This window comes from Nesoenas mayeri, assembly GCF_963082525.1.
Source record: "Nesoenas mayeri genome assembly, chromosome: 5".
NCBI classification, from domain to species: domain Eukaryota; kingdom Metazoa; phylum Chordata; class Aves; order Columbiformes; family Columbidae; genus Nesoenas; species Nesoenas mayeri.
Window position 1 is genome coordinate 9,272,643 of NC_137548.1, and position 24,289 is coordinate 9,296,931.

A 24,289-nucleotide genomic window follows, 5' to 3' on the forward strand; every position below is an offset into this window, starting at 1 on the left:
TTTTCTTTTATGTGCTCCTAGGGAAAAGAGCGGTGAAACTTCTATGGCACCCAGCACCGTGTCTGAAATGAGGCCGTTGATCCGAATGACAGCTAACATCAAATGTGCTTCCTTCTCAGGTAACCTTGAATATCTGTCCGCTTCTGCCTCTATGCCTGTGGTTTTACTACTTCTCTCTTGCAAGAAAATCCAGAACACGCGGAACTTCTGGATCTTGGCCCTTCAGCAGAGGCAGGAGCCTGATGATCCAGCTGAGTGAACAATGGCTCGTCTGCTGATCGCTTCGCCGTTCTGTTCATGGTTGTGGGGTTTTTTTAATCCACTCTCTCTTCTGCAGCTCTCAGTTGATCTAGCAAAAGATGTTTTGTGTCTCTATGAATGGAGCCCTATTTGCCTAAAGGACAAATCTGGTAAATGAAGAGGAAGCCGTTTCTTTGGGTGAAAAGCACCTTTCCAAACTGGCTCAGAGGTGCAGCACTGAGGAGTTTCGGCCTTGAGCAGGTTAGGGCTTCACATGCAAGTCTTCACGCTCACCAGGAATTACCTACTTTTCAAAGCTTTCCTTAGACTGTTTTTTAAGTCTCAGGTATGTCTGGACTGCTTTAGTAGGCATTTGAAAAAGTGTTATTGCGAATTAGCTGATAGTACAGTTTTATATTTTAATTATCAGACCATTATGGATGTTTCGTGCCTCAGAATATTGATTTGAATGCATGGCTGCTTTACAGTTTGCAGCATGTTCCATATTCCTATATAACCAAACTAACTGTCAAAAGCAAGGATGAAAAAAGAATCCAACTATTTGCTGACATCTAGGATAAGAAAAATTAAAGTGCTTTCAAAAGTGACTCTTGTTCAAAGTGAAAGTATGTTTATGTCTGAGGTCTAGGATGTATAGTCCCATATGCAAAAAAAATGACTGATTATGACAAATTTGGATTGCTCATCAACTCCTAAATGAGTGTGATTTCACACTATCTGACTAATACTAGAAGTACAAACCCACCAAGTTGCAAAGAAATGAAATACACATCTCAGGAAAATACGTGTTTTTGTCAATTTGGCTTGTTAACTATGAGCTTTCACAAGGATCGTCTAAGCTCCTTTTGGTGTCTTTTGCAAAACTGACAGTTAAGATAAATTTTTCTATTTTTTCAAGGAAGTTCCACAAAGATGAAATCCCACTGAATGATTTAAGTTGTCAGGAAAGATACTTCAGATGTCTGTGGTGATTTGACTTTTTTTTTTTAAGAGTACTGAAATTTCATTATTTGACATGATTTTCATAAGTTTGTATGGTAGCTTAACTACAAGTGTGTATATATATATATACATATATCTCAACAGTTACTCCTTTGCTTAACCAAAATTCCCCCAAACTGAGTGTTTTCTAACCTGAAGCATTACTGTGGTAAGTGGTGATGCATGACCAACATGTCAACAGAGAAATACAAATCCAGAGGCGACTTTCTGTTGCGGCGAAAACATTCAGTAATTTCAACTGTCATCTTTTTAGAGAAGAACGATTGAAGATACAGGTGATTACACGACTTCTTGCAAAAATAGAATTAAAAATAAATTGTATCCACATGTCTTCTGTATTTGGAACTCCCCTAGGAGCATATGGGAAGGGGCAAGTAAGTACTGCATTAGTAAAACGTTAAAGGAACAGCATATCTTATTTTTCACGTGCCAGTTACAGGGGGTGTTTAATACTCAGAGGAGAAAAACAGTACTTACAACAAATTTACTTTTCTGTGCTTTGAGATCATCACTGAGAGAAATGCTAGATATGGAAAGTACTGGGTGTTAGGATTTTTGGGTTTTTTTGTCCAGTGAGCTGACTGAAGTTTAAGATAAAATTGTTGAATGGTTATTTGTTTTAAGTGAAGCCCAGTAACGTGGTTTGCTTTTGTGTCTCTGCTTTTAAAGATATGAGGAGAAAGTTATTTTTCTTGTAAATTGTGATTCTTTTGACAAAATAGAATAATGGCTTGTGTAGTACTCTGACAAGTGCTCAATAATGTGGTTGGCTGGTTGGTTTTTTTTAAAAAAGAAACTTGAGTAAGTGTAGGATTAGTTTCTACTTCATAGAGGCTTTACTACCAAAAAGAGCTGGTAAAACCAACCAAGCCTTGATGCAGTAAGCACTATCCTTTCTCCCTTTCCTATGGAAATATGACATACATGGTCATTCTGTTATTCAGCTTGAGAACAGCTAATTAATCAAATCCGGCAGATCTTAGTCACTACATTTTAGGTGTGTTTTTTGTTTGTTTGTTTTTTAATTAAGTTTGCAGGTGAAAGAGAAGAACACAGAAGAAAACTGCATTCTGTACTGCTATCCAGTAATCCAGATAAGGTAGAGACATTTATAAGATTCCAGACATAAAACCAGCTTCAATTAGAGCTTGTACCTTATATACAGAGGTAATTAATCACAGGCATAAATCCATAGAAAAGCAGTCTTCATTAGTTCCTGTGTTCCTGGAATCATGGTTTTGAATAGATGCCTGGTACAAAGGTAAGTAGGAGTAGCAAACCTCCAGTAATTGTTTCAGATGAGTTATATAGAGACCCCAATTGGTTTTGAGGTTGGGGTTTTTTTCTGGTTCATGTGAAATTTGCTGCAAAAGCAAAATGCTGCTCGTGAGAATGGTACCCTGGTTTGCTGCGGTGAGTATAATCATACTGAAAGACCATGTTTAAATCTTAAAAAAATCATATTGTTAAGTCCACTGTTTGCCCGGAGGTTAGTTTAAGGCAAAATGGGAGAACATTACAGACTCCTAGAACACAACCTCATTTGAGACAGTAAGGGCCTTTTAAAGAAAGTTTTTGTCAAAAAAGACCTTATATAATGAGCTCAGACCTCTGAATTCTTAATAAATCCTGTGAGACAAACAGAGCTCCTCTAGCTTAAGGTGTGAGTTGCACAGCACATAAACACTGCTAAACTGAATTAGGTTCCAGTTCTCTTACATGAATCCCACCGCTGATACTTGACACAAGTGAAAAAGTGACAAAAACCTTTGCAGATCATCTGTGTACTTCATGTAATTTCTATTCTCCAAATATTAGGCCATAAATCCAAAGTTCTGATGTGTTCCTTTAAACAACTCCATGCTAATGTTTTTTCATAGATCTTGTCAGAGCATGTATGAAACACGACTAAAAGCACTTGCTGTAGAAAGCACGCTCACCCTTTTTCTGTTGAACGAAACAAAAATTGTTTACAAAACAGCTGACTGTGTTAGGTTAATAACTTAAGAATGAGTGGGGAAAGCAGGGTGACGGGTGTTGGTGTCTTTCTGAAAGGTCTGCTCAATGGGAGGAGAAGGGAAGGTGACTCAGGTCTTGCATCAACTCTGCAGCTGCAGAGAGGCGTGAATTGTCCACTGTGTACATGCTACAGGACTGTGTGGAGAACATACCGTTTGGCCAGCTGGGGTCAACTCTAAAAAACCAAATTTTTGCTCAAGTTATTACAACATTTTGCTGGTGGTGCTGATTAAATTACTTCTCTATATGCTGCGTTAGACATTATCGTTCCAGATATGTCCCTTGTACAGCAGCTACCTTTGTAGACCTATCCTGTTCCCATTCCTCAGAGATAATCTCTGGCATATGGCAGGGGTCGGTCCTGGTGTGACACCCCTGGGTGTCCCTGGCTGACTTGGGCAGACAGCAGAATCCTGAACATCTTACAAGTTACCCTTCTGCTTAAGCCACAGTGGGAAAGGAGGGGGTTCAGGGGGACACAGGAGTCTACAGAACAATTCTGATGGGGACTTGCTGAGGGAACTGGGGCTGTTCAGCCTGGAGAAAAGGAGGCTGAGGGGGGACCTTATTGTTGTCTGCAACTACCTGAAAGGAGGTTGTAGCATGGAGGGTGTTGGTCCCTTCTCACAAGTAGCAAGTGATTGGACAAGGGGAAATGGCCTCAAGCTGTACCAGGGGAGGTTTAGATCGGATATTAGGAAAAAAATTTTCACAGAGGTGGTTGTGAAGCATTGAAACAGGCTGCCCACGGCAGTGGTTGAGTCACCATCCCTAGAGCTGTTTAAAAGACGTGTAGATGAGGTTCTTAGGGACATGATTCAGTGCTAGAGTTAATGGTTGGGCTTGATGATCTTAAGGGTGTCTTCCAACCAAAATGATTCTATGACACTTGGTCCACACCCCCTGAACGCTGCCACCGCTCCCTCGCTCAAATGTGGTGCAGCAGATGGGCCATGGGGATAGGGGTGTCACCCCTCTGCCATTCGGGCAGGCACCCCCTCCATCCAACACAGCCCTGGCAGCGTGTCAAAAAGGATTCATTAGTGCTCCTTGCGGCTGCGCTCGCTCCCCTTCTGTGCTCCACGACCCCTGGCAGCGAGGTCAGGGCACAGCTGTGGCCCAGAAATCGGTGGCAGCAAGGAGAGAGGGGGCCAGGAGAGACATCCCTGCGCTCCAGAGATCCGGACGGGGCCAGACCCGGCTTTCTGCACGTCTGCTCCTCTCCCCTTCCTTCAGGTCATGGGTCTTGTGTGCTCCTACCCCTTCGCAAATGCCTCTTGGGGAGACACAAGGGTTAAAATCTGTTGGACCTGGGGGGCTTTGTAAAACCATCAGTTTTCTTCAGTTGGGTAAATGCAAAAAGCAACTCAAGTTTCATCTAAGTTGTAGTTTAACTCCAGCGGACAACTGCAGGTGTTTCTGAAGTATTTATTGGACCGACATCTGTGTGTGAAATTTGGTCTGTGCTGGTACTCAGTGTAGAAAAAACCTTGTCTATGCAAATGTGCTCGACTTTTGTTTGTTTTTACTGTCCTAGGAATTAATCTAAACCCATCTCTGAAAGACCTGATCAGCTTTTTGGGGGATTCATCAGGTAACCCATGGTAGGGTTCCACAAAGGCTCAAAATCTATCTTTACAATTATTTGAATGTCAGATTTTGAAATCTGGTTTGCAGAGGCTTTTGTGCCAACATAGCTTGATTACGCAAACACCCGTGAAAAGCAAATACTAGAGGTTTCTTTAAAGAAAGCAAGAAAAAAAATCAGGTGGAAGAATTGTGCAATATTTGATGTGGCTTTATCGCTGGTTCAGAGACGTGTGTGCCTTGTTTCCCAACTGCCCTGGAAACGGGAGGCGCAGGAATGCGGCTGTACGGAGGCCCTCGCGACTCCTCTTCTTTAAATTTGGCAATTTCCGAGTTTAAACCCCAAAAAGCAAGGGGGGGGGAGGGGGTGGGTGCTGGCCGCTGGCCCCGCGGGGGCGTCCGGGCCGTGCCGGTCCCTGCCCGCGGGCGGCGGCGCGTGCCGCCCCGTGCCTGCCCGCACGCTCCGCCCCTCCCCCGCTCCCGTCACAAGCGCCCGCGCCGCGCGGGCGGGGCCGTCTCCCGGTGAGGCGGGGGACGAAGGACTCGGCGGCGCCCGTCTTCCCATTGGGGGAAGCCGGCACGTGGCTCCGCCCACCTTAGCTCTCCTAGCTCTCTCATTGGATGGCGCCGCGGGGCCAGTCGGAGCCCAACCTCCCCGGCTCATAGGCCAGTGAGAAAATGGTTGCTGGGCAGCTTGAAAGGGCCCCTGGCCAATAGGAAGGCGTCCAGCTGGCGGGTGCAGTGCACGCAGCTCCCCCTTTTCTCCCCCCTTTGCCGCTGCTGTGGGCGCTGCGGGCGGAGGGAAGGGCGGAGCGGAGGCTGCCGGGGCCTGGCGGGGGTGGCGCTCGCCTCCGCCTCCTCCCGGTCGGAGTCCCAGCCCCGCCGAAGGGAGCCCGGCCGGCTGGCTAGGGAGGGCACGGCAGGTTGCGAAGGAACGGGGGGTTTCCTCCGCTCCCAGGTGAGGCGCCGAGGAGGGCCGGGTCTGGCCGGAGCGGCGGCTCTGAGGGAGGCGCCGTGAGGGGGCAGGGGGCGGGAGGGCAGCCCCCACCGCGCGGGCGTGCGGCTGGCGAGCCTGGGGGCAGGGAGACGGCAGGGCGCGGGGGGAGGGCAGCGACGGCCGCGGAGCGGCGGTTGGGCACGGCGGGCGGCCCAGGCAGGGGCAGCCGGAATCCGCGAAGGGGCAGGGAGCCGTGCTGGTGGAGGGGAACAGGCCACGGAGGGCGGGTGCCCGGCGGAGCGGTGGGGAGACAGGTGGGGAGCGATGGCGGGAGGAGGGAGCGCGGGCACGGCGGGCCCTCAGGAGTTAACGGCTGGGTCCGAGGGTGCGAGAAGGGGGGGGCAGCGCGGCCGGGCCGGAGAGGCCGGCGCTCGGGGCGCCAGGAGCGGGGACTGCGGTGGAAGTTGTTAGCGCAGTTATAATTAGCCCGACCGGGGTCTCTGTTAAGCAGGGCGAGCAGGAAGGGGGAGGAGTGTAACTTTTCGCAGCTCGGGAAGCCCAAGGTTGTCTCTGGTTACTGCTGCCCGCTGCCGCGGGGGGAGGCGGGGCGGCCACGGCAGGAAGTACCGACGAGTCTCCTTCCACAAAGGCCAAATGGTGGCAGGCCCGGGGCGCTGGGGAACGGGGCGCTCGCCTGAGCGGCTGCGGGGCGGGGGGGGGAGGAGGAAAGAGGCTTCGCCTGAGCCGCAGCTTTTTAATTCTGGCACTGGCGATCGCTGCGACTTGTGTGTTTACTGCAGTTACGTTTTTAAAGGCGGGTTTTGTGTCAATAAACCTGTGTCAGCCTGAACTACAAGTAGTTGGATGAGACTAGAGGAGCAATAAGCTTGGTCTCTTAGGCATATCGTCAGTTCATCTCGCTAATAGATGCAGTTAAATTCTGCCCTAGTAGGCCTGGAATTTTTCAAACTATGTCGGAACAGTTCATTTCCAAAAACATAGGTAGGAGCCCTGTGCAGTAGTTTTCTGCTTAGTTTTTGATTCAGCTAAGGTTCTTTAGTTCAGGCAGCTCACTGCAATATGGAAAATACCATTAATATTGAAATTAATGCTGTAATCTCGAATGTCTGAAATGACCTGTGAACAGGTACTGGGAGACTTCGAGGGAAGATAGTGAAAGAAAAAAATAATCTCCTGTACATATGATTCATGGTGATTTACAGCTACTGTGTGTCTTCTGCATTTTTTTAACTGATTATAAAACCTGAACCTAGTAGCCATACCTCCTTACTTACTCACTACACTCATCCCAGTGTGAAATCATATAAGGAAAAATCATAACGTCAGGCATTAATTTTGGCATTAATTAAATTTGATAACTTCTTGGACTTCAGCGCCTTCTAGCAAAAGATTACACTTCTAAAATACAATCGACAGTATATTTTTTTATCAAATACCTTTAGCTTTTCTTTTTTAACTGAAGTGCTGAAATCTAAAACTTTTCAACATTTTAGTATACTTGTCAGATTTTTTTAGGATTCTTTAATGCTAAAAAGACTTTACATTCTAAAACATTTGCTCTTTTATATTCATTGTATAGAACATGCAGTGAATGTACACACCTCCCCCTGTGACCTTGCAAGTGCACTTCAATGAACCTCAATAGTGACCTTTTGTAGTCCTGCTGTTTCAAAGCAAATAGGTTATGAATCTTCATCTATTTGTTTTTATTTTTATTTTTTTATTTACAAATAGCATGGATCTCCTTATGATAGAAGCCAGTTTCTACAAGGAGGAGGGAGATACTATTGTTCATATTGTTGTGAGTTAGATTGGGCACTTATAGGTCACAGGCATTTTACTGCATCTTTACAGTTCTGAGATTCTATAAACTGGGGTGCCCTTTGCTAGCATCAAGCTATGAGCTTCTGTGTAAGACGAACTGTATTAGTTTACTTGTCTGTCTGTCTAAATGGAAGACCGTCTTTTGATATGTATTATTTTAAACTTTGTAAAATAATGTATGAACTCTTGATCCTTGATTTTGAAGGACTGCAGCTATCTGGATAAGTAGTCCTTGCTTTTATGGTAAATTTATGAAGTAATTGGTTTGCTGTAGTTGGGAGAAGGTGTCCGTGTGTATGTATGTGTATTGTATGCACACAAGCATGTTAAATACAATCTAGATGGTAGGCTGTTAGCCTGTATAAGGGCTTTAATTGCTGCAATTAAAAGACTTTTGATTCTCCAGGTGAAGCTGAGAACTCAAGAGCACTGATCATGCAATCCCTTCCACATATTCTAACCTAGTCCATAGTTTGCTGTCACTTCAGCCTTTTCACATTTCCCAGAGTTACCAGTGCCTTGAGCTAATCCATTATTTAATCCATGGGGTCTCTAGCCAAACTGCAGGTGTTGCTTTATCAGAGTTTTAGTGAAAACGGTGCCACAATGAATATTGTGTGCAGTCATAGGACATCCTGCCAGCTATCATCTTGTATTGGTTTTGTGTATGCTAAAAATTAGGAAAGTTAGGGAATTTAATAAAAATCATAACTCCTTTTGCAGCCCATAAATGTTAGGGGATAATTCTAAAATGTACTTATTTATAGTTCATAGTATTGTCTCTCCTGATACGTGATTTCAGATATGATTACAACCCTAAATCAGTGTTTGGTTACCTGCAGAAGTATCAGTGCAAGTTCTTATCTTAAAGCCTAACACTTAAAGGATCAGCGTTCTGTTATGTAGTATTAATTTATGAAATAATTTCCAAGTTTTATGTATTCATAGGTAAACCTATTAGGTCCTCTTATTTCAGTGTATTCATGAACTTCAGTTTTTCTTATTTAGTTTAGCTGTTTTAATAGGATTTAGCACAAATAGTTTTAAAAGTTGTTTTGAATTGTGTGCTTAATGCTTCTGGTTTTTTAAAAAATCACATAGTAATGAAATACTCTGTTGTTTGTTTTGCTTTTCCCCTAAAGTCACATCATCCTACCTCGGTGGATGGCTTGGCCTCTTGAAGAGTTCAGGACTCTTGGATGAACACACTTTATGCAAAATCTGGAATCTTCCTGTCTGGACTCCTTTCTGTTTTCTAAGGGTAACTAGTATGTTTTTATGAAATCTTATCTTAGGCGCATACCGTGTGTACTGATAATCAGCTGCAGATGTTATTTTTGTGGGTTAGAATGGTAAACTGAAAAATAATTTTGTCAGTTAGGGTATGTAATATAAAGTGAAATGCTTTATGCTTAGTATATGCTCTTCAGTTTGAATATTCTGAATTTGCATTACTTTTTTTTGCTTTATAACAAGGAAGTACTGTAATGCAACAAATAATTTGATATTGCCATAAGATCACATTTCTTGGAAATTTGTTGACTGAAGTCTCAATCTTGCAGTGAGATCCACTGTTCAGCTTCTGAAATTGAGTGTTACAGTCTTGTGAGGAGAAGGCGCTTTGTATAGTGAATAAAAGTTCTACTCTGTTAGAGAAAATTTAAAATGATTTGGTTATTGAAAATTATTTACCTAAATATTCCATACAGAGCGCTGAAGTGTATGCAAGGTCCTCTATTAAGAAAATACAGCTTTTTTTTCTTAGTTGTTTTTACTGTTAATGGCCTCATTTTTCTGTTAAAGAACAGGCATACCAATTTGATGTAGTTAATTAAGGTATAACATCTGTTATTGATGGATCTTTGTTTATATCACTGTAACCCTAAAATACATGTCAGTGTTATGGAGGTGAATACATCCAGTATCTCTGTATTTGAAGTAAATAGATAACTGTAAAGAAAATTCTTCGATTGATCAGAACAAGGTATGAAGAGGTATCACATTTGCAGTTCTAATGATCATTTGTCTCTCCAGTGAGATACTTTGGTGGAACCTTGGTGGTTTGGTTCTTGTTGTTTGGATTCCTTTATGTTCTCATTTAATTACAGTTTAGCTTTACTATGGGAATTTCTAGATTTAGTAACTCTTGATCTTGTGTTGGCCTCTGCTACCTACTGGTGATCCTTAGTTTAAATAATTCCGGGCCCTTCTTCCACTAAAATAAATCCACCCAAAATTCTCCCCCTGCAAAAAAATCTGCTGAATGTACTCTCATTAAAAATATACACCTGTGAGCTTTATTTATAAATGTGGAACTAAAGCTACAAGTGTAGAGGAGGAGAGGAAGAAGAGTGACGGTTGGTTTAGTTTGTTTTCTTTAAGGATAGAAGTTTTTCTCTACTTAACACTGCAACTGCCTCAGCAACCTTCTATATTAGCCTCTAGTGACAGAGATCAGCTGCTGAGAATATTTATTTTTCTGTTGTAAACAGCCCAGATCCACTTGTTTTGGCTTGTGGAAGGTGCATTGCCTAACGAGTTTCTTCTCCGGAGTGAAATGTTGTGCTCTCAAACTTAGCTGCAGTAGTTTGTAAAGCAAGTATCTTACCAGTGCTCTATAGAATAAAATTGGAGTAATTAACTTCGGAAGATGTCCTTCAAGTGCAGGAATTTTCTAGATCCCTTTAGACATAACATAAACAGATTGCGTGTGGAGGGGTTTAAACTACCTTTTAAATCAAGGTGAAACTCCCAAGTGCTTTGTAAACATCATTTCAGCTCCTAAAATATTACTGTATGATACCTATTTATTCTCTGCTTCCACAAATAGTGAAGTGACAGTGGGTAGGTTATGAATTCCAGACTAGTTCTGTGCTACTCAGTCTTCCTCTCATTCCTTTCCTCTGCTTAATGAATACTGTTCAGCCTATTTTCAAAATGTGGGAAAGGATATTAGGTACATCCATGGGCTTGTCTATTTTCTGTGTAGTTGTAGGGTTTGGATTTGGGGGGGGGGGGGGGGAAGGGGCGGGGGGGTGAGTGTTGTTTGGTTGGGGTTTTTTTAAGTCTGAACAGTAGCATATCTTGGTTCTGTGTTCCATTTGCTTTAGTAGTAACAGACTTAGGTGTATTACAGGTCAGGATTTGGTGACTAAAATGTTGTTACTTATGCCCTTTGAGCAGTTCTTCTCTGGTCATTTCTAACTCCTGTAAAGAAATTGTTACATAGGAGTTTAGGTATGGGAGTAAACTGGTAGGACTGCACTCCTCCCTGTATGCACACTTTTAGCCACTTGTGCCTTCTCCAGGAGTTACTCATCTTGGCTAAACTGGGGCAGGGCTGGGGGCGGGTGGGGAGGTAGTGGACTTAAATACATTTTTATGTATTTTAAAGTGTCTTCAGATCTAAATTACTTTTTTACTTGGGTGTTCTAAGGTGTTTAATCCTCCTTCCCTTACTTCCTTTTAATTTTTGCTAACAGCCAAGATGTGATGTTATGGGACTATCCAATGCTTGCTGAGGACAACAGATCAGATACCCTGTTCTGTGTAGTCTGACAGCTTACTGTGTTGCGTAAGTTGTGTTTAAGTCATCAGTGTTAAGTCCAGATGGGAGGAAGGGATTTACTTTCTGTCTGTTAACTGTACCTTCAGCCTTACCTTTTCTTGTGCAGCTTCTTATACATGGAATACTAGTCAAGAGCCAGTCCACCACTTAATTCAAACTATGAATGAAGTGTTGCCAAATCTAAAATGTATGTCAGGTAGGGGAAAGATTATCATTAAAAATAGTATGTGGTACACATCAAATAATTCTGGGAAATAACCATAACTGTAGGGATGTTTCCTTTGGATAGATGTGTGCTTGTGAAATGTGCATTGATGGAAAGACTGGAGAGCAGGAAATCAGATTATCAGCTTCAGTCAGTCACTAACACTAGTTTACAATTCAGACTTCTGTCTGTTTTTACTGTTACATGCTTTCTACAGTTAGGAGTCAAAGGAGGCTTTGAAAGGCAGTTAGCCAAATGGCAATAGCTATGCGTCTCTAATTTTGATTTTAATATGTAAGTTGCATTACTGAAAACAAGACAGGCAGCTTTCAATCATGAGGTGCTTACACCTATTAAAATCTGATATTTCTGTCCTATGAGAAAAAGTAATTTTTCATTTTGAGACAGTTTGAGGCTGAAAAATTCAACACTGGCTGTATGAAAAGGATCAAGCAAGTCTGAATTTAATAATATCATAAAAAAAAAAAGCCAAAAGGAACCACTATTGGAGAAATGATTTTGACCTACGTGGTACAGGCCAAGTACTTTATTGATGATCTTGCTATTTAAACTCATTCTTTAATGGTAAATTAATAATTCTTGTATAGTTGACCATAGTGTTCTTTTGTGCATGAAAAGTTCATGTTCAGACAATACTGTGGAAGTCATATTTTATGTACTCATGTTTTTTGAGGCTTTTCTCTACAGAAAATTAAAGCTCTGTGTGGTTCTGAGTTCTAAACATTGTTTAACTTGCTCTTAAAACCTTTTTTGGAAGGTGAGGAAGAGGAAATTAAGCAGTAGTTTGCCCAGATAGAAGTAATTGAGGGTTTTCACATGCTGCGTTCTTCTTTGTGACTGTTTCCAGCTGTACTTCTTAACCATGTGTTGGTGGCAGCTGCACTGCACTATCAGACCCTGTGACAGATGGAGCTGTGTTTTTCCTCTGAAATGGTGGCACGAGTCCTGCATTGTCCACAACACATCGCAATGTGAAGTTTTCTTGGTAGCCTGGAACGTTTCTTCTGAGTAGCTGCGCACTTTGACCAGGCCTGTCTGTGTGGTGTCCTGTGTGGATTTGCCAGCCAGGGACGTGCCTCTTCCCTCTGATACAGTGTAGGATTACAGTGCATGGGATGCTTCCTCCCATCTTAGCAGGGAGGAGTTTCTTTGAAATGTCTTCCATGGATCTGGAAGGAACTGAGGAACATGCTGTCAGGGGCAGAATTTCTGCGTAGACTCCTTTGTAGTTCAGTGACAAGAGTCACTGGTTGGAGAGTTTAGTATTCCTAAACATTGAGTTTACTTTGCTTATATATCTGCAAAGTAATTTTAATTAAAAAAAGCATTCTGTCATAAGTGGTCTATGTTGGTTTGCATTACTATGAGAGAAGATGAGGAAATACCAGAAATAAATTACTGAGTTGTGTTCTTCATTGTTCTTTTCTTTTTCCATCACAAAAGATTCTAAAATAGAGCCCGTGAGCTCGAAAAAATAGGTTGTTGAACTTTAAAGAAAAGTTCAAGAGAAGGGTGACTTAGAGCTTGCCTCTTTCTCTATTGTGTAGACCTCACATTTGAAGTTGGCATAAACTTTGATTTTTTTTCAGTTTATTTACTTACAAATCACAGAGTTATCAGATTGGCACATTCCAAAAATCCTGTTACTTGATTCAATTTTTTGAGGTCTCAGTAGGTTCCTGGAATTAGGCTGGAGTAAGGAGAGTGCCATTTTTAGATACGCTTTGTGTTTTAGTTTGCCAAACTTACACTTCTTTGAACTGACAGCTGCGCAGCAGTCACTCAGTAATACAGGATTGTCTGGGGATGGTAGCATGGATTTTTATGTGGATTTCGATTTGTTTTCCTTGGTACCAGAAACTGAAGTGGAGGGAGTACTGCATAATCAAATAATGTGACCAACATTTCATATTGCAAAGTAATGCTCAAAAGAGAGCATTTGACTGGTTTGTGAATTTTGGGTTTGGGATGTGTGTGTTAATACACAATGCTACAGAAGGACAAGTTATTTAGAAAATATGGAGTAGTTTGTTAAGGATATGACCCTGTCAGAAATTTTTATGCTAGAAAGTAAAGTGAAAGGCCTGATAAAATGTAAATTAGCTGGTAACAAAGGGGCTTTGTGTCTTTTGTAGGTCAGCAGCTGAGTGTGTTTGACAAGAACTGAAATTTAATGTCTCCTGTAGCAACCATTACACTAGTAATTTTTAAATCCACTGTACCAGTGGTACTCTGGTTTTCATTAGTCTTTTCCAAGTTTATACATAACCTCTGAAGTCATCTAGCTTCTGGACAGAGACTTACAGATCTTTGTAATTAGGCAGAAATCTTACTAACCATGCAGAATAACACAAAAATACTCCTATTGTATGTTTTTAGAATTTTAAAAAAGTAACAAGATCTTTGACATCTAGCAAGTGGGGAGCCTGTTAAGTGGAAATACTTGAAGTTGGAGCAAATAATGTTTCTTTCAGTTTGTTTTTATAGCTCAGAGTGCTGCCATGCTCAGGCTTTGTTACCTGTTTCTAGAATGCTCTGAGACAAATTTTATGAAGGAAATTAGAGGAGTGAAAAGGAGAGTGTCTATGTATCTGAGCATGAAATACTTAGTCTAATTATTCTACTGTATGAATTTAAAAGTTAAACATTACAATTTATTTTGTTCTTGTGAAATTATATATCCTTGTATATGATAGTTTGCTTGCTCTTTAAGCATGCTTACAGAATTTAAATGCTAGTGTGTTTCTGAGATGCTAGAAGTTAACGTTATTTATGTAATTCAAATAGATAAGTCTCGTATTTCCTGTGTGTCTAATGAAGTGTAAGTACATATTTTAAAATGTTAAAGGCAGTAAACTGTCAAAACCAAGCATTCTGCATGTATAAAATGTCAGAATTACTGTTCCCTGTATGATCTTAATTTAATTCACTTGTGAGTGTGAATTTTGGTCTGCTTTCATTAGTTAGTGGAGAGGAAAAAAAAAATCTAAAAAACACAAAAGGCAACAAACACACAAACTAGTGTGCAGTGTATGGGAAGGATGGTGCTTAGTAAACAAATAGCCTTTTTGATGTATATTTTTATTCTTCATAGTAATGGTATGGGGAAATGCCTTATGTAGTACATAACATTTAGATGCTACTTAACATGGAGAGTTTTTTCTAGTGAGTTTTTAATGATTTGCAGACCCTAGTTGTCTTCATGATATAAGTTGATATATTTAGCAACAGTTTTACTGTGAAGTCCTTCATAATTTTTCCATAGATTGTGTCTAAAATTGTCAGTTGCTGACAGTGTTGTCAATAGTTTGATGCCTCACCCCCCCAAAAATGCTTTTTATTACTAGATTTAGTGTCTGAACTTTGTATCCAGATTTATTCTGATTTTGCTTGTAATTGAGTGCTCAGTACTGTCTGGTTCTATTTGCTCAAAGCGGGGTGCTGCAATGGGGGGCAGTACATAACTGTGGGAAGATCAGTTAGGTGAATAGGCACACCACATCCAGACACTGTTTTTTTACAGAGATGGTGGTGCTGAACAGACTTCCAAAGTTGAATTGCAGCACTGGTAAAATTAAAAGTGATTAAAGTTTTTTGTTGTTGTGTTAATAGTGAACATGTTAGTAAACTGAACTGTAGGCCAAACGACTACTTGTTACATAAAAATGTCAAATTTTATTTCATCCCAGTATGTCCCTAAAAACCAAAGTGGGTGTGATCAAGAAATATTAAACCTAAACTTCTCTAGCAACTGTTTTTTCCTCTCTGTCTGACAGAGAAGAATGCACTGTTTGCTTATATGCACTGTTTGCTTACTTTCTGTTCCTCCAGAGGAGCAGAGTTCAACAGTCTTGTCTAGGCAGGTGGATTTAGCCATGGAGCCCTGCAGTGCTTCCTGCAAACCTGGAGAAATCCCAAAAGTAAAGGAGGCTTTATCCTGCTGCCGTCTCCTTGTCCCCAGAAGTCTAGAGACAGACTGGCAGCTGCGGCCATCAGCTGAGCTTTTGCTGGCAGTGTCCAGTGTGCACATGAAAGGGGAGCTGGGAGGCCCTCTGCAGCGTGCAGGATCCGGGTCATTGTGCCTTAATCTGCCACTGGGTGTCTATGATTGCTTAATTTTTTTTAATTGTTTGAGTGTGAGGTATGTGTATTCCACAGACACATCAAGATCTGTGTAACCAAGACTTTCCCAGTGTTGCCTGTGCATGGTATACTCCTTTTCAGTGTTTGTACAAGTGATTGTATAGTGCTTGTTGTCCCTAATAAAACACTTTGTATTTTGAATGGTAACTGCAAAAGTACCCAAGCATGTATTTGTTTGGATCACATGTATTTTAGGTGTGCGTGCCTACAGTTTTTTTGTACCACAGTGTTCTATCATATTTCAATGCAAAAGCACATGAAGTAGACTGAAAACAACGTTTTCTTCTAGCAATTTACCAGAACTGGTCACATTTAAAATGCCATCTGATAGCCTCCTGCTGGATGTCCCTCATGTTAAGTCAGTAGCAGGTTGTGAACCAGCAGTTGTGAGCACTGATCATCATTCTGTGAGCTTGGTGGTGCCCCCAGATTTCCTCCCACTTTTTAGCGAGACTACCAAGCTGTGGAATGGATACAAGGATCCTGTGAGGGGTCCTGTTCTTGGACTAGCTGGGTGGTTCAACTGTAATAAACCAACTTAGGTCACCAAAGAAGAGGGAGAGAAATGAGTGCTATAGAGAGTTCTCAGAAACACTGAGCAAGATACTAAGAATACATTAATAATGAGATAAAAATGGGTGTTGAAACTGGCTTTAAAATCTTACCTACTGTACCCAGTAACAAATACTAAAATGAAGACATTGATATATTCTGCATAGTTATTACAGTCCTTAGTATAAGCATCTATTTTACTTCATGTGGACATTCAGATATTTCTCATTAATTAATTTTTGTATGCTATATATCTTAAATGGATAAGAGGCTAAAAAGCTCACCTATTAAAGATTTGAAATAATTAAATTAATATTCTCAGAGTTTAAAGTAAACCTTAAACCAAAACTAAGAAGTATATAGCTTTTTAAAAAAGTTACTATATTTTTTTAAATCTTTTCTGTTTAAAAAAAAAGTGTTGTGAAACAACTGAGCTGGATAAGGCATCTTCTCGAGGGAAGTAGTATCTCATGTAGGATTTTATTCTGTCATTCAATATTCTGTGGAATTAGAGTCTAAGGTAACCAATACATTGTATGCTACAGACTTAGCGAAAGTGCCTGTTGAGATCTTACAGTAGAAGCGATAGTCTTGCCCAAGGTTAATTCGTAATTTCTCTCTTTCAGGTTCATGTTGGGGAGAGGTCTAAAACGCAAGCTGAGTGATTATGAGGAGAACATGGCTGGTCTCTCGAGTGCCTTTGATTCCAGTCGAAATCTGCCATATCCGCTTAAGAGGCAGTTGGTGCTTAATATGTGCCTCACCAAGTTACAAACGTACAAAATGCTGGTGGAACCAAACTTGCACCGCTCTGTCCTCATAGCCAACACAGTACGGCAAATTCAAGAGGAAATGCGACAAGAGAGTAATCAGCCAGTTAATGTCTGCCCTGGCATCGCTCCCAGTTCTCACAGCTACACAGGGTTGGAGTCACCTGGGATTTCTCTTCAGTTGCCTTCAGGTATTAGTCAGCAAGAGTCTAACTGTTGCGACTTGCGGTCTGCAGAAGATCCAATTGAAAACAGCCTGCTGATAGTTTCAGATGATGATATGTCATCCGCCATTTCATCTATTCTGAAGGATTTAGACTTTGTAGAAGATATAAGCCCACCTACTTGTCTGGTTCCTACTGGAGATGACCAGCCGAAGTTTCCAGAAAACACCGGTCTAAAACTAGAAGATGATAGACAGGATTTGAAGGGAGCTGAATGCGTGTTTGGTTCCTTTGAGATTTCAAATTCAACTAGTTACTTGAAGGATTTGGCAATAGATGACATTTTTGAAGATATTGACACTTCAATGTATGATTCAGACTTCTGTTGCCCTCCGCTAATGCCGCCCAGACCACCATCTCTTGCTACAGAAGAACCATTGAAAAGCTTTCCATCCTGTAACTCTTCTTCAGCAAGCAACATTCAGATATGTAGAGCGGATCTGAGTGAGTTGGACCACATCATGGAAATTCTGGTTGGATCCTGATACTTGTTTTACCCAAAGATACTTTTTAGCTGCCACTTTTATTTGGTTTCAGGATAAAAGCCACTGGAAAAGTTGTAAAGAATTCTTTAAAACACAAACTAAAAATAATTGGTCTGTAGTGGGATTTTCTAAATAATTCCGAAACTTATAAACCAAAAGAGTGGCAGATTTTTTTTAAGAAAAATATTTATTTATCAGAACTGTGCAATCATCTTTTTCCTTCCAGGGTGTATGTGGAACAATAGGCACATACCCTTATCACCCTTCATGCCTCTTTCAATAAACTTTTTTATGTGCAATTTTTAATTTGTCAGAAGAATTTACATGAAAAACAGATTTCATATGAGATGATCTTTTACAAAGCCTCCACTTTATTTTTAATATCAGAGTCTATGCCAGGTTGGGATAACGTCAAGTTGCATAGTTGGATTGCATGGATTGCAGACACATTACTAGAGATGGGTATATTTTAAAAACGAGACACGCTTTGCTTTCCTTTGGTCAGAAAAGCAGATCAAGACACTTGTCAACAGAGTCTCTTGCATTTTCTAAAGCGTTCAGAACTATTTATTTTTGTAAATTTTATAGTCTTTCTACATTTTACTACGTTATTTCATCATAGTTCAAATATAATGGACTTCTAGTTGGATGTGTTTAGCACTACCTCTGAGCTGAAATGCTTTAATTCTTTCCAGTGCTTCGTCTAAGACTGCAGATCTTTTTGTTTCCTTTTTTGTTTTGTTTTGTTTTTTTTCTCTGGGGGAAAGTACTTCTAACTCATTAAGCTGATCCTTTGACAGTGACCTAGCTGATTTGTGAAATCAAGGGTATTCAATGTTTAAAAACTTTTAAGTATTTACAAATGTAATTTATATGTAGATTGTGCAATTTAACATTTTTTCTGTCAGTATTATGTGCTTAGATTTTGGATAATCTTGGCATTCTTTAAAACTTACTATGTACAGGTAGCTTTATAATCTGTTTTGGAAAACACTGTCCTTCAACCCTGCTTTCACTACAAAGTCTAAGATGATTTTTATGTGCAATATTATTTAAAAAGACACACATTAGTATACCTGGCATTGTAGAAAGAAATGTTTCAGACTTAAAACTTCTAGCACCTTTGGAGGATACTCAAGCGAGTCAACATTTCTGTATCCTTCAAGAAACAAAGCTGAGAACACCTCTTACTACAGCAGTGCTCACTGTTTGTAATACTCCTGAGATACTCATTGTTGCGTGGTGAGTCAGTGCTGGTGACGGAGGCCCCGGGGTGCAGCTGTGTCCCTGGTCTTTGGGGCTCCACGTCCCTGGTCCCTGGGGCTTTGGCAGCGCCATGGTGGGCTGTGGTTGCTGCCGTGGAAAGGGGTGCACGCCTGGGGCAGGTGTGCGTGTAAGTACACACAAGCGCGCTCCTTAACTGAGGAGGAGATTTGCAGTGAGAACTATTTTTCCCTAAGACAGTTTGGATACTGTGTTTCAGCTTGAACTGAGGTCTGTATTGATCCTTGTTATTGTCTTCTGAACTACACGCTTGCACATTAGGTTTTGTGGGCTTTTTTTAATTATTTTTTAATTATAAAACTTTTACTTTGTTCCTGAAAGCTGCAGCACCTGTCTTGTAAGAAATTTGCAGTTGTAAAAGCTTTGCTTTGGTTTGTTGGGTTTTTTTGGTTGTTTTTATTGTTGTTCTGCTGAGACTTTTCATGAATGGAGCATCGGCAGAGGAAAAAAAAATGTTGCCTGTGTGTTGCATCTCACAGAAGTTGAAATCCTGGCCCTATTGAAGGGGCCAGGGTGTCACCTACTATTTCTAGTCTTAACTGACGCTGTGGCACATCTACCTTGTGCAAAGGTCTCCATTTTTTACTGTGACTATTTTGGTTAACAGCTGCCGATACAATTTGGTATTCCAAACCAATGGAGAACCAGTTCAGGTCACGTCCTCACAGCCATCTGGGTTGTTTAGCAACCGAAGGGTATAAATGTATTTATATGCATATAATGTATTGATTCTAATATAAAACTTCTGATCTAAAGTATTTTGAATTGCTGGATAAAGGGATTTGTTTGAAGAGTGTATAAATAGTTCTTGAAGAGGTACAGCTTTGGAATGTACACAGATTGTGCATTGTGTATAGACTACTCTGGCTTTTCCTCAGCCTCTACTTTTGTATTAAAGATATGACTGAATAAATCCTTGAAATATTAAGGGCCTTCTGCACTGTGATGAAGCAGAGTTGTGGTTAAAAAATGTCTTTAAATTCAGTGATGAGGAATAAAATTAAAAAATGCATCTAATTTCCTTTTGCATTTGAAAATATGTAATGTTACTATGCAGTAAAGATATTTTGGTATGAAAATCGTATCATGTAGCAAATAGTGAATACTTAATAAATCCACTCACCTTGCAGCCCGTACAGAGACATTAAAGAAGACAACTTGCTTTTCAGCATTTACATGCTAAAGATTTTTGTATACTTCAGAAAATGATTAAATTGTTGGTAGATGTTTTATCAACAATTCAAAATGCAATTTTTGTTCAGGAGCTTGCTATGCAGCTCTGTTTGGTTGCTTGCATCACAGTGCCAAGACCATAAGCTGGTATGTAATGCAGTTTGGTTATGTATGGAATTACGTGCAAAGGGAAGATTAATTTTAAATATGCACAAACTAATTTTAAAATCCTTCCATGTAAAATGAAGTTAGAGGCTAGTTGTGGACCTATTTATTGTATGTTTGGAAATAAAAGCCACAGTTTTGCAGTTTAACTGTTTCTACTTTGAAGCCTTCAGTATCTGACTGTTTTAAAAACAAAACAAAAATCGCGATACCATGCCACCCTTCCTTTGGTATTTTACTTGCAAAGATGTGTTTCTTAGGTGCTTGCTTTTATATCTTCTTTTTTCTTCCTTTCTCGCTGGAAATACTAAATACCTTACATGGCTTTGTATCCCCTTCGTGTGTCCCGTCCCCACAAAACAAGGGTTGGCCCATGGAGCCAGTGTGGGTGGATTCCTGTTGTGACCAGGTGACACACGTCACGTAGCACTTGGCTGTGCTCTGTTTTTTTGTCTCGCCTGCCCTGTGTGGTCTTCCCAGCCCGTGCAGTTCCTGGTGTTGCTTCAGGGGTTGCCAGGCTTGAAAGAAAGTGTCAGACACAAGTGTCCTTGGTGCGCACGTTGTTGGCACTTGTATGCTTGTCAATCTGGGACAAAAACACTGCTGCTCAGTGCTAGTGGGAAGTAGTTAGCTCATCTGTGCTGAAACAAATTGCACTAGCAACTTCAGGTTCGAAGGTCTCCAATCCTTTTCCAGTTGTGGACCTCTAAAATGAGATCCTGACTCTTCTGCAATGAACTTCTTTTCATTGATAAAGCTGCATTTGCTGCTACTTACAGATGAGGAATTCTTCCTGCCTTTTGTCTGGAAAAGCAAAGGTCTAGAAGTAACTTCTTCCCAGGAACCTGTCCTTGGCTCCAAGGTTGTTGCCATCGTGACGTGAGCCCTGTGGCCGCGTTACTGGAGCAGGACACTGCTGATAGACACTGCACAGATGGGCCTTAGAGTTCAGCAATACAAAATGCTGCATGTGAGGAGGGCAGGTCTTCTAAGAAAATGTTTTTAAAGTATTGTTTCTAGGTCCTGTTGAGACTCTTTTAAGGTGGTGTAGGGTTTCATATATATATTTTCATCAATTTTAGCCACACTGAGAGATCCGAACTTCAAATTGTGCTGCGCAGCTCAGGGCTGGTGTAAAACAGGGCTAGGTGAGGAGGTGCAGGAGCTGCTTCAAGAGCTCTGTTGAGCTCAGTGTTCTGTATTACTGGCAGTGAGACTTAAAAAGACAAACTTCCCTGCTCAAGCAAAGTACTATATACAACAGCAATTAACCTATCCGTAAGTTCTGCGAAGATGGTGAGTTATAACCCGCTGCAAAACTGATTTTGAGCTATTAAAGCCAATATTCCAAGTGAAGAGTTAAGATGCGGACGTGTGGCTATAAAAATTACGTGTTATTAAAGCAGATGTTCAGAGGGAAGCTGGAAGATTTGGGGGATTCAAGTATTTGCCCAGCATTCACAGGCATCTTGCCTCTATTGCAACATATTTTGTTTTGTCTTTTTCAATGTCATTCCATACATATTTTTTTTCCTTCATTAGGAGCCATTTATCCTGGCAGAGCACTGGGCTGGGCTGGCTGTGCTTAGCACTCAGGCTGGGCTGTGGGATGATGATTCCTGAGGTTTTTGTCCATATTTCAGTAGAATAAAGAGAGAACCTGTGTTCGATGTGACTGAAGCGAGCCCGCTGCATCTGCTGGCTGCGCTGCTCGCGTTTGCTTTCTTTGAATCATCCAGAGTGGATCTGGAAAGTTAAACTTGGATCCAGGGACAAGTTTGGGGTTTAACAATTAATTTGAACACAGCTCATTTTTAGCCAAACTCCCTCTGCCATCTTAACTGGAGGACTTGTGCAATGGATCCTCAAAATTAAGATCAGAGTGCTTTTCAATCCTGTAATGACCCTGCACTTTGAAAAGTTCAAACTTTTAAGCTGTTGCAAGATTTTTTTTGTTTGTGTTTTGCTCCAAGTCTTCAGCATCTGTCCAACCAATGGTGGGTTTATGGCATACTTAGAACTCATCTTAGATTTTGGAATGCCCTTTTTTGGGGGGGCGTGGGTTTTGTTGTTGTTAATCATTTGGACTTCTAAAAATAAGGCTATGAATACAAGTAATACGCCATGTCTAAAACAAAACTTCCCCAAACTTTGCCACCTACTCTGCTAAATTTAAGGACTGTATGTTGAAATAAGTTCCCTAAAATTTGACTTATGCTTTTGAACAGAATGTGCATTGACATTTTTTCAGGCTTTCACAATGTACTTGTTCTTTTTTTGCAAAGAAGTTCAAAGTTTTCCTTCTACAAAGGAAGCATTTCAGTAATTACGTTGCTGATTTGAGCTTCTAAGAACTTTGGGTATATTTTCCCTCTAATCTCAGTGGAAGAAAAAGGCATTTCTGTCCAGCTCTGCTGTCTAAAACTCTTCCCTTGCTTCAGTTTTCACCTTTTCAAAATCCTGAGCAAATGTCAGAAGTCTGCGGTATTTGCTTTCTGCAAACAGAGAGTACAGTAACATGTTCAGTTCATCAAAACTCAGCGTGTCATGGCAGAGAGCTCAGTTATGATGAAATCCATAGTCTAAAATGTGCGAAGATACGAAGCTGTTTCCCCTCCGTGCACCATTTTAACAGAACAAGCACCTGCCAGGTCTGGGTGCGCGGCAGCTGCTGCACGCGTGGCCGGCGCTGAGGGGGCAGGAACGAGGAAATGACGAAAGGAAATGAACAGTCAGTACTTGTGCGAAACACACCGGACGTGTTTCCGGCACCCCTCGTTTCCCAGGATAACGACAGGGAGAGGCTGCGTCGTGCTGCGCAACGTGTCTGAAAATGATCCGCTAAAATTCATTCTCCCCAAGTCTCCCCTCTTGTTGTTAGGAGAAACGAGTGCAACTCTGTGAATACCCCCAAAATGCAGATTGTGACCAAATTCTGATGAGGGCTGGGGGGCTGCCAAGACGCCACAGCCTTGAAGCTGAATTGAATTATGTTGTGATTTCAAATCTGCTCGTCTTTGAAGAAACAAACCTGTTCCTCTCCGACTGAAGGCAGGAGTAAAAGGTCTCTCCACAGGCACTAAGGGCTCAAGTGGCCCAAAAACTTGAAAAGTGGAGCCCATCACCTTTGGAACCCCAGTAGTTTTTTACTCCACTGAATCATAAAGGGCTGAAACTTTTATTCCCCCCAGTCTGTATTTTGACAGGGCTGTAAAACCTGCTACTATTGAGGGAAGGATGATGGATTCACCCCTCCCCTGAGGTAGCAGGGCAAAACATCCTTTGGTATATTCATCTGATGATAGCAAAAGCAAACCGTTGAGCTGCTTTCAAATAGCACTTTTCCAAATGGCCCGTAACCATTTACCGAGTAACCGATACACGGTTTGTCCTATCCTAATAGCGCCGAGGTACCATAAACATTACTAAATTTATAAGTTATTATAACAATTGTAATTTCACTGCTGAACAGTTTACTAGATTAATGGTTGGAGTCTGCCAGTGCTTTATAATATGCTCAATTCTAAGAACAAAATAGGCACATAATGAAATAATTAACTGACTTAGTAAGGGACTATCCAAGTTTGTCCCCTGCTTTTAACACACAAAATGTCAGTGGCAGTGCTTGGCAACTCTTCAAAATAAAAAGCCATATACAATTCTCACATTCAGAATGGCCCAATCGGTGAATGGATTGGTAACTTGCTTAAAAGTTATTACCAATGAATAAATAAAGCTGCTGTAGTTGGAAAGGACAAACCATGGATTATACGGATGATGGTGAAGTGCATCTCCTCTGGCACTCAAGCATGCAGGAGGATTGGCAGCATGGTTGATAGTTAATATAAAACTTTAAAGAGGCAGCAATGTGCAGCATTGTGCAGTACGAGTGCTGAACCACGCCGCCGTCCAGCTTTAACAAGCGTGGTTATGTGTGGTGGAAGCGTTTGGCAGCTGAATGAATCCAAGAAGTCCTGTTACAACCAGCTCCAGAGAGGTGATTTATTTAGAAACAAACGTCAGAACAAAACGTTTCACTGACTCTACC

General features: G+C 41.2%; 1 protein-coding gene across 2 annotated transcripts; it reads left to right on the forward strand.

The window, feature by feature from the left end:
- The first annotated feature begins 8,791 nt into the window (after window positions 1-8,791).
- LOC308041085 (cell division cycle-associated protein 4-like) lies at window positions 8,792-20,322 on the forward strand. 2 transcript variants are annotated; one of them, XM_080345554.1, is made up of 3 exons: window positions 8,797-8,912; window positions 11,134-11,225; window positions 16,767-20,322. In XM_080345554.1, the coding sequence occupies exon 3, from the start codon at window positions 16,771-16,773 to the stop codon at window positions 17,617-17,619; it is 849 nt and encodes a 282-aa protein (XP_080201680.1). In that variant the 5' UTR covers window positions 8,797-8,912; window positions 11,134-11,225; window positions 16,767-16,770; the 3' UTR covers window positions 17,620-20,322. The 2 variants fall into 2 exon arrangements, with proteins under 2 accessions (XP_080201679.1, XP_080201680.1); XM_080345553.1 differs by lacking the exon at window positions 11,134-11,225 and having other exon boundaries at window positions 8,792-8,912.
- The last annotated feature ends 3,967 nt before the right edge of the window (window positions 20,323-24,289 follow it).

Bases quoted from the DNA above. Each gene is read 5' to 3' on its own strand.
- LOC308041085 (XM_080345553.1), top strand. From the start codon at position 16,771: ATGTTGGGGAGAGGTCTAAAACGCAAGCTGAGTGATTATGAGGAGAAC.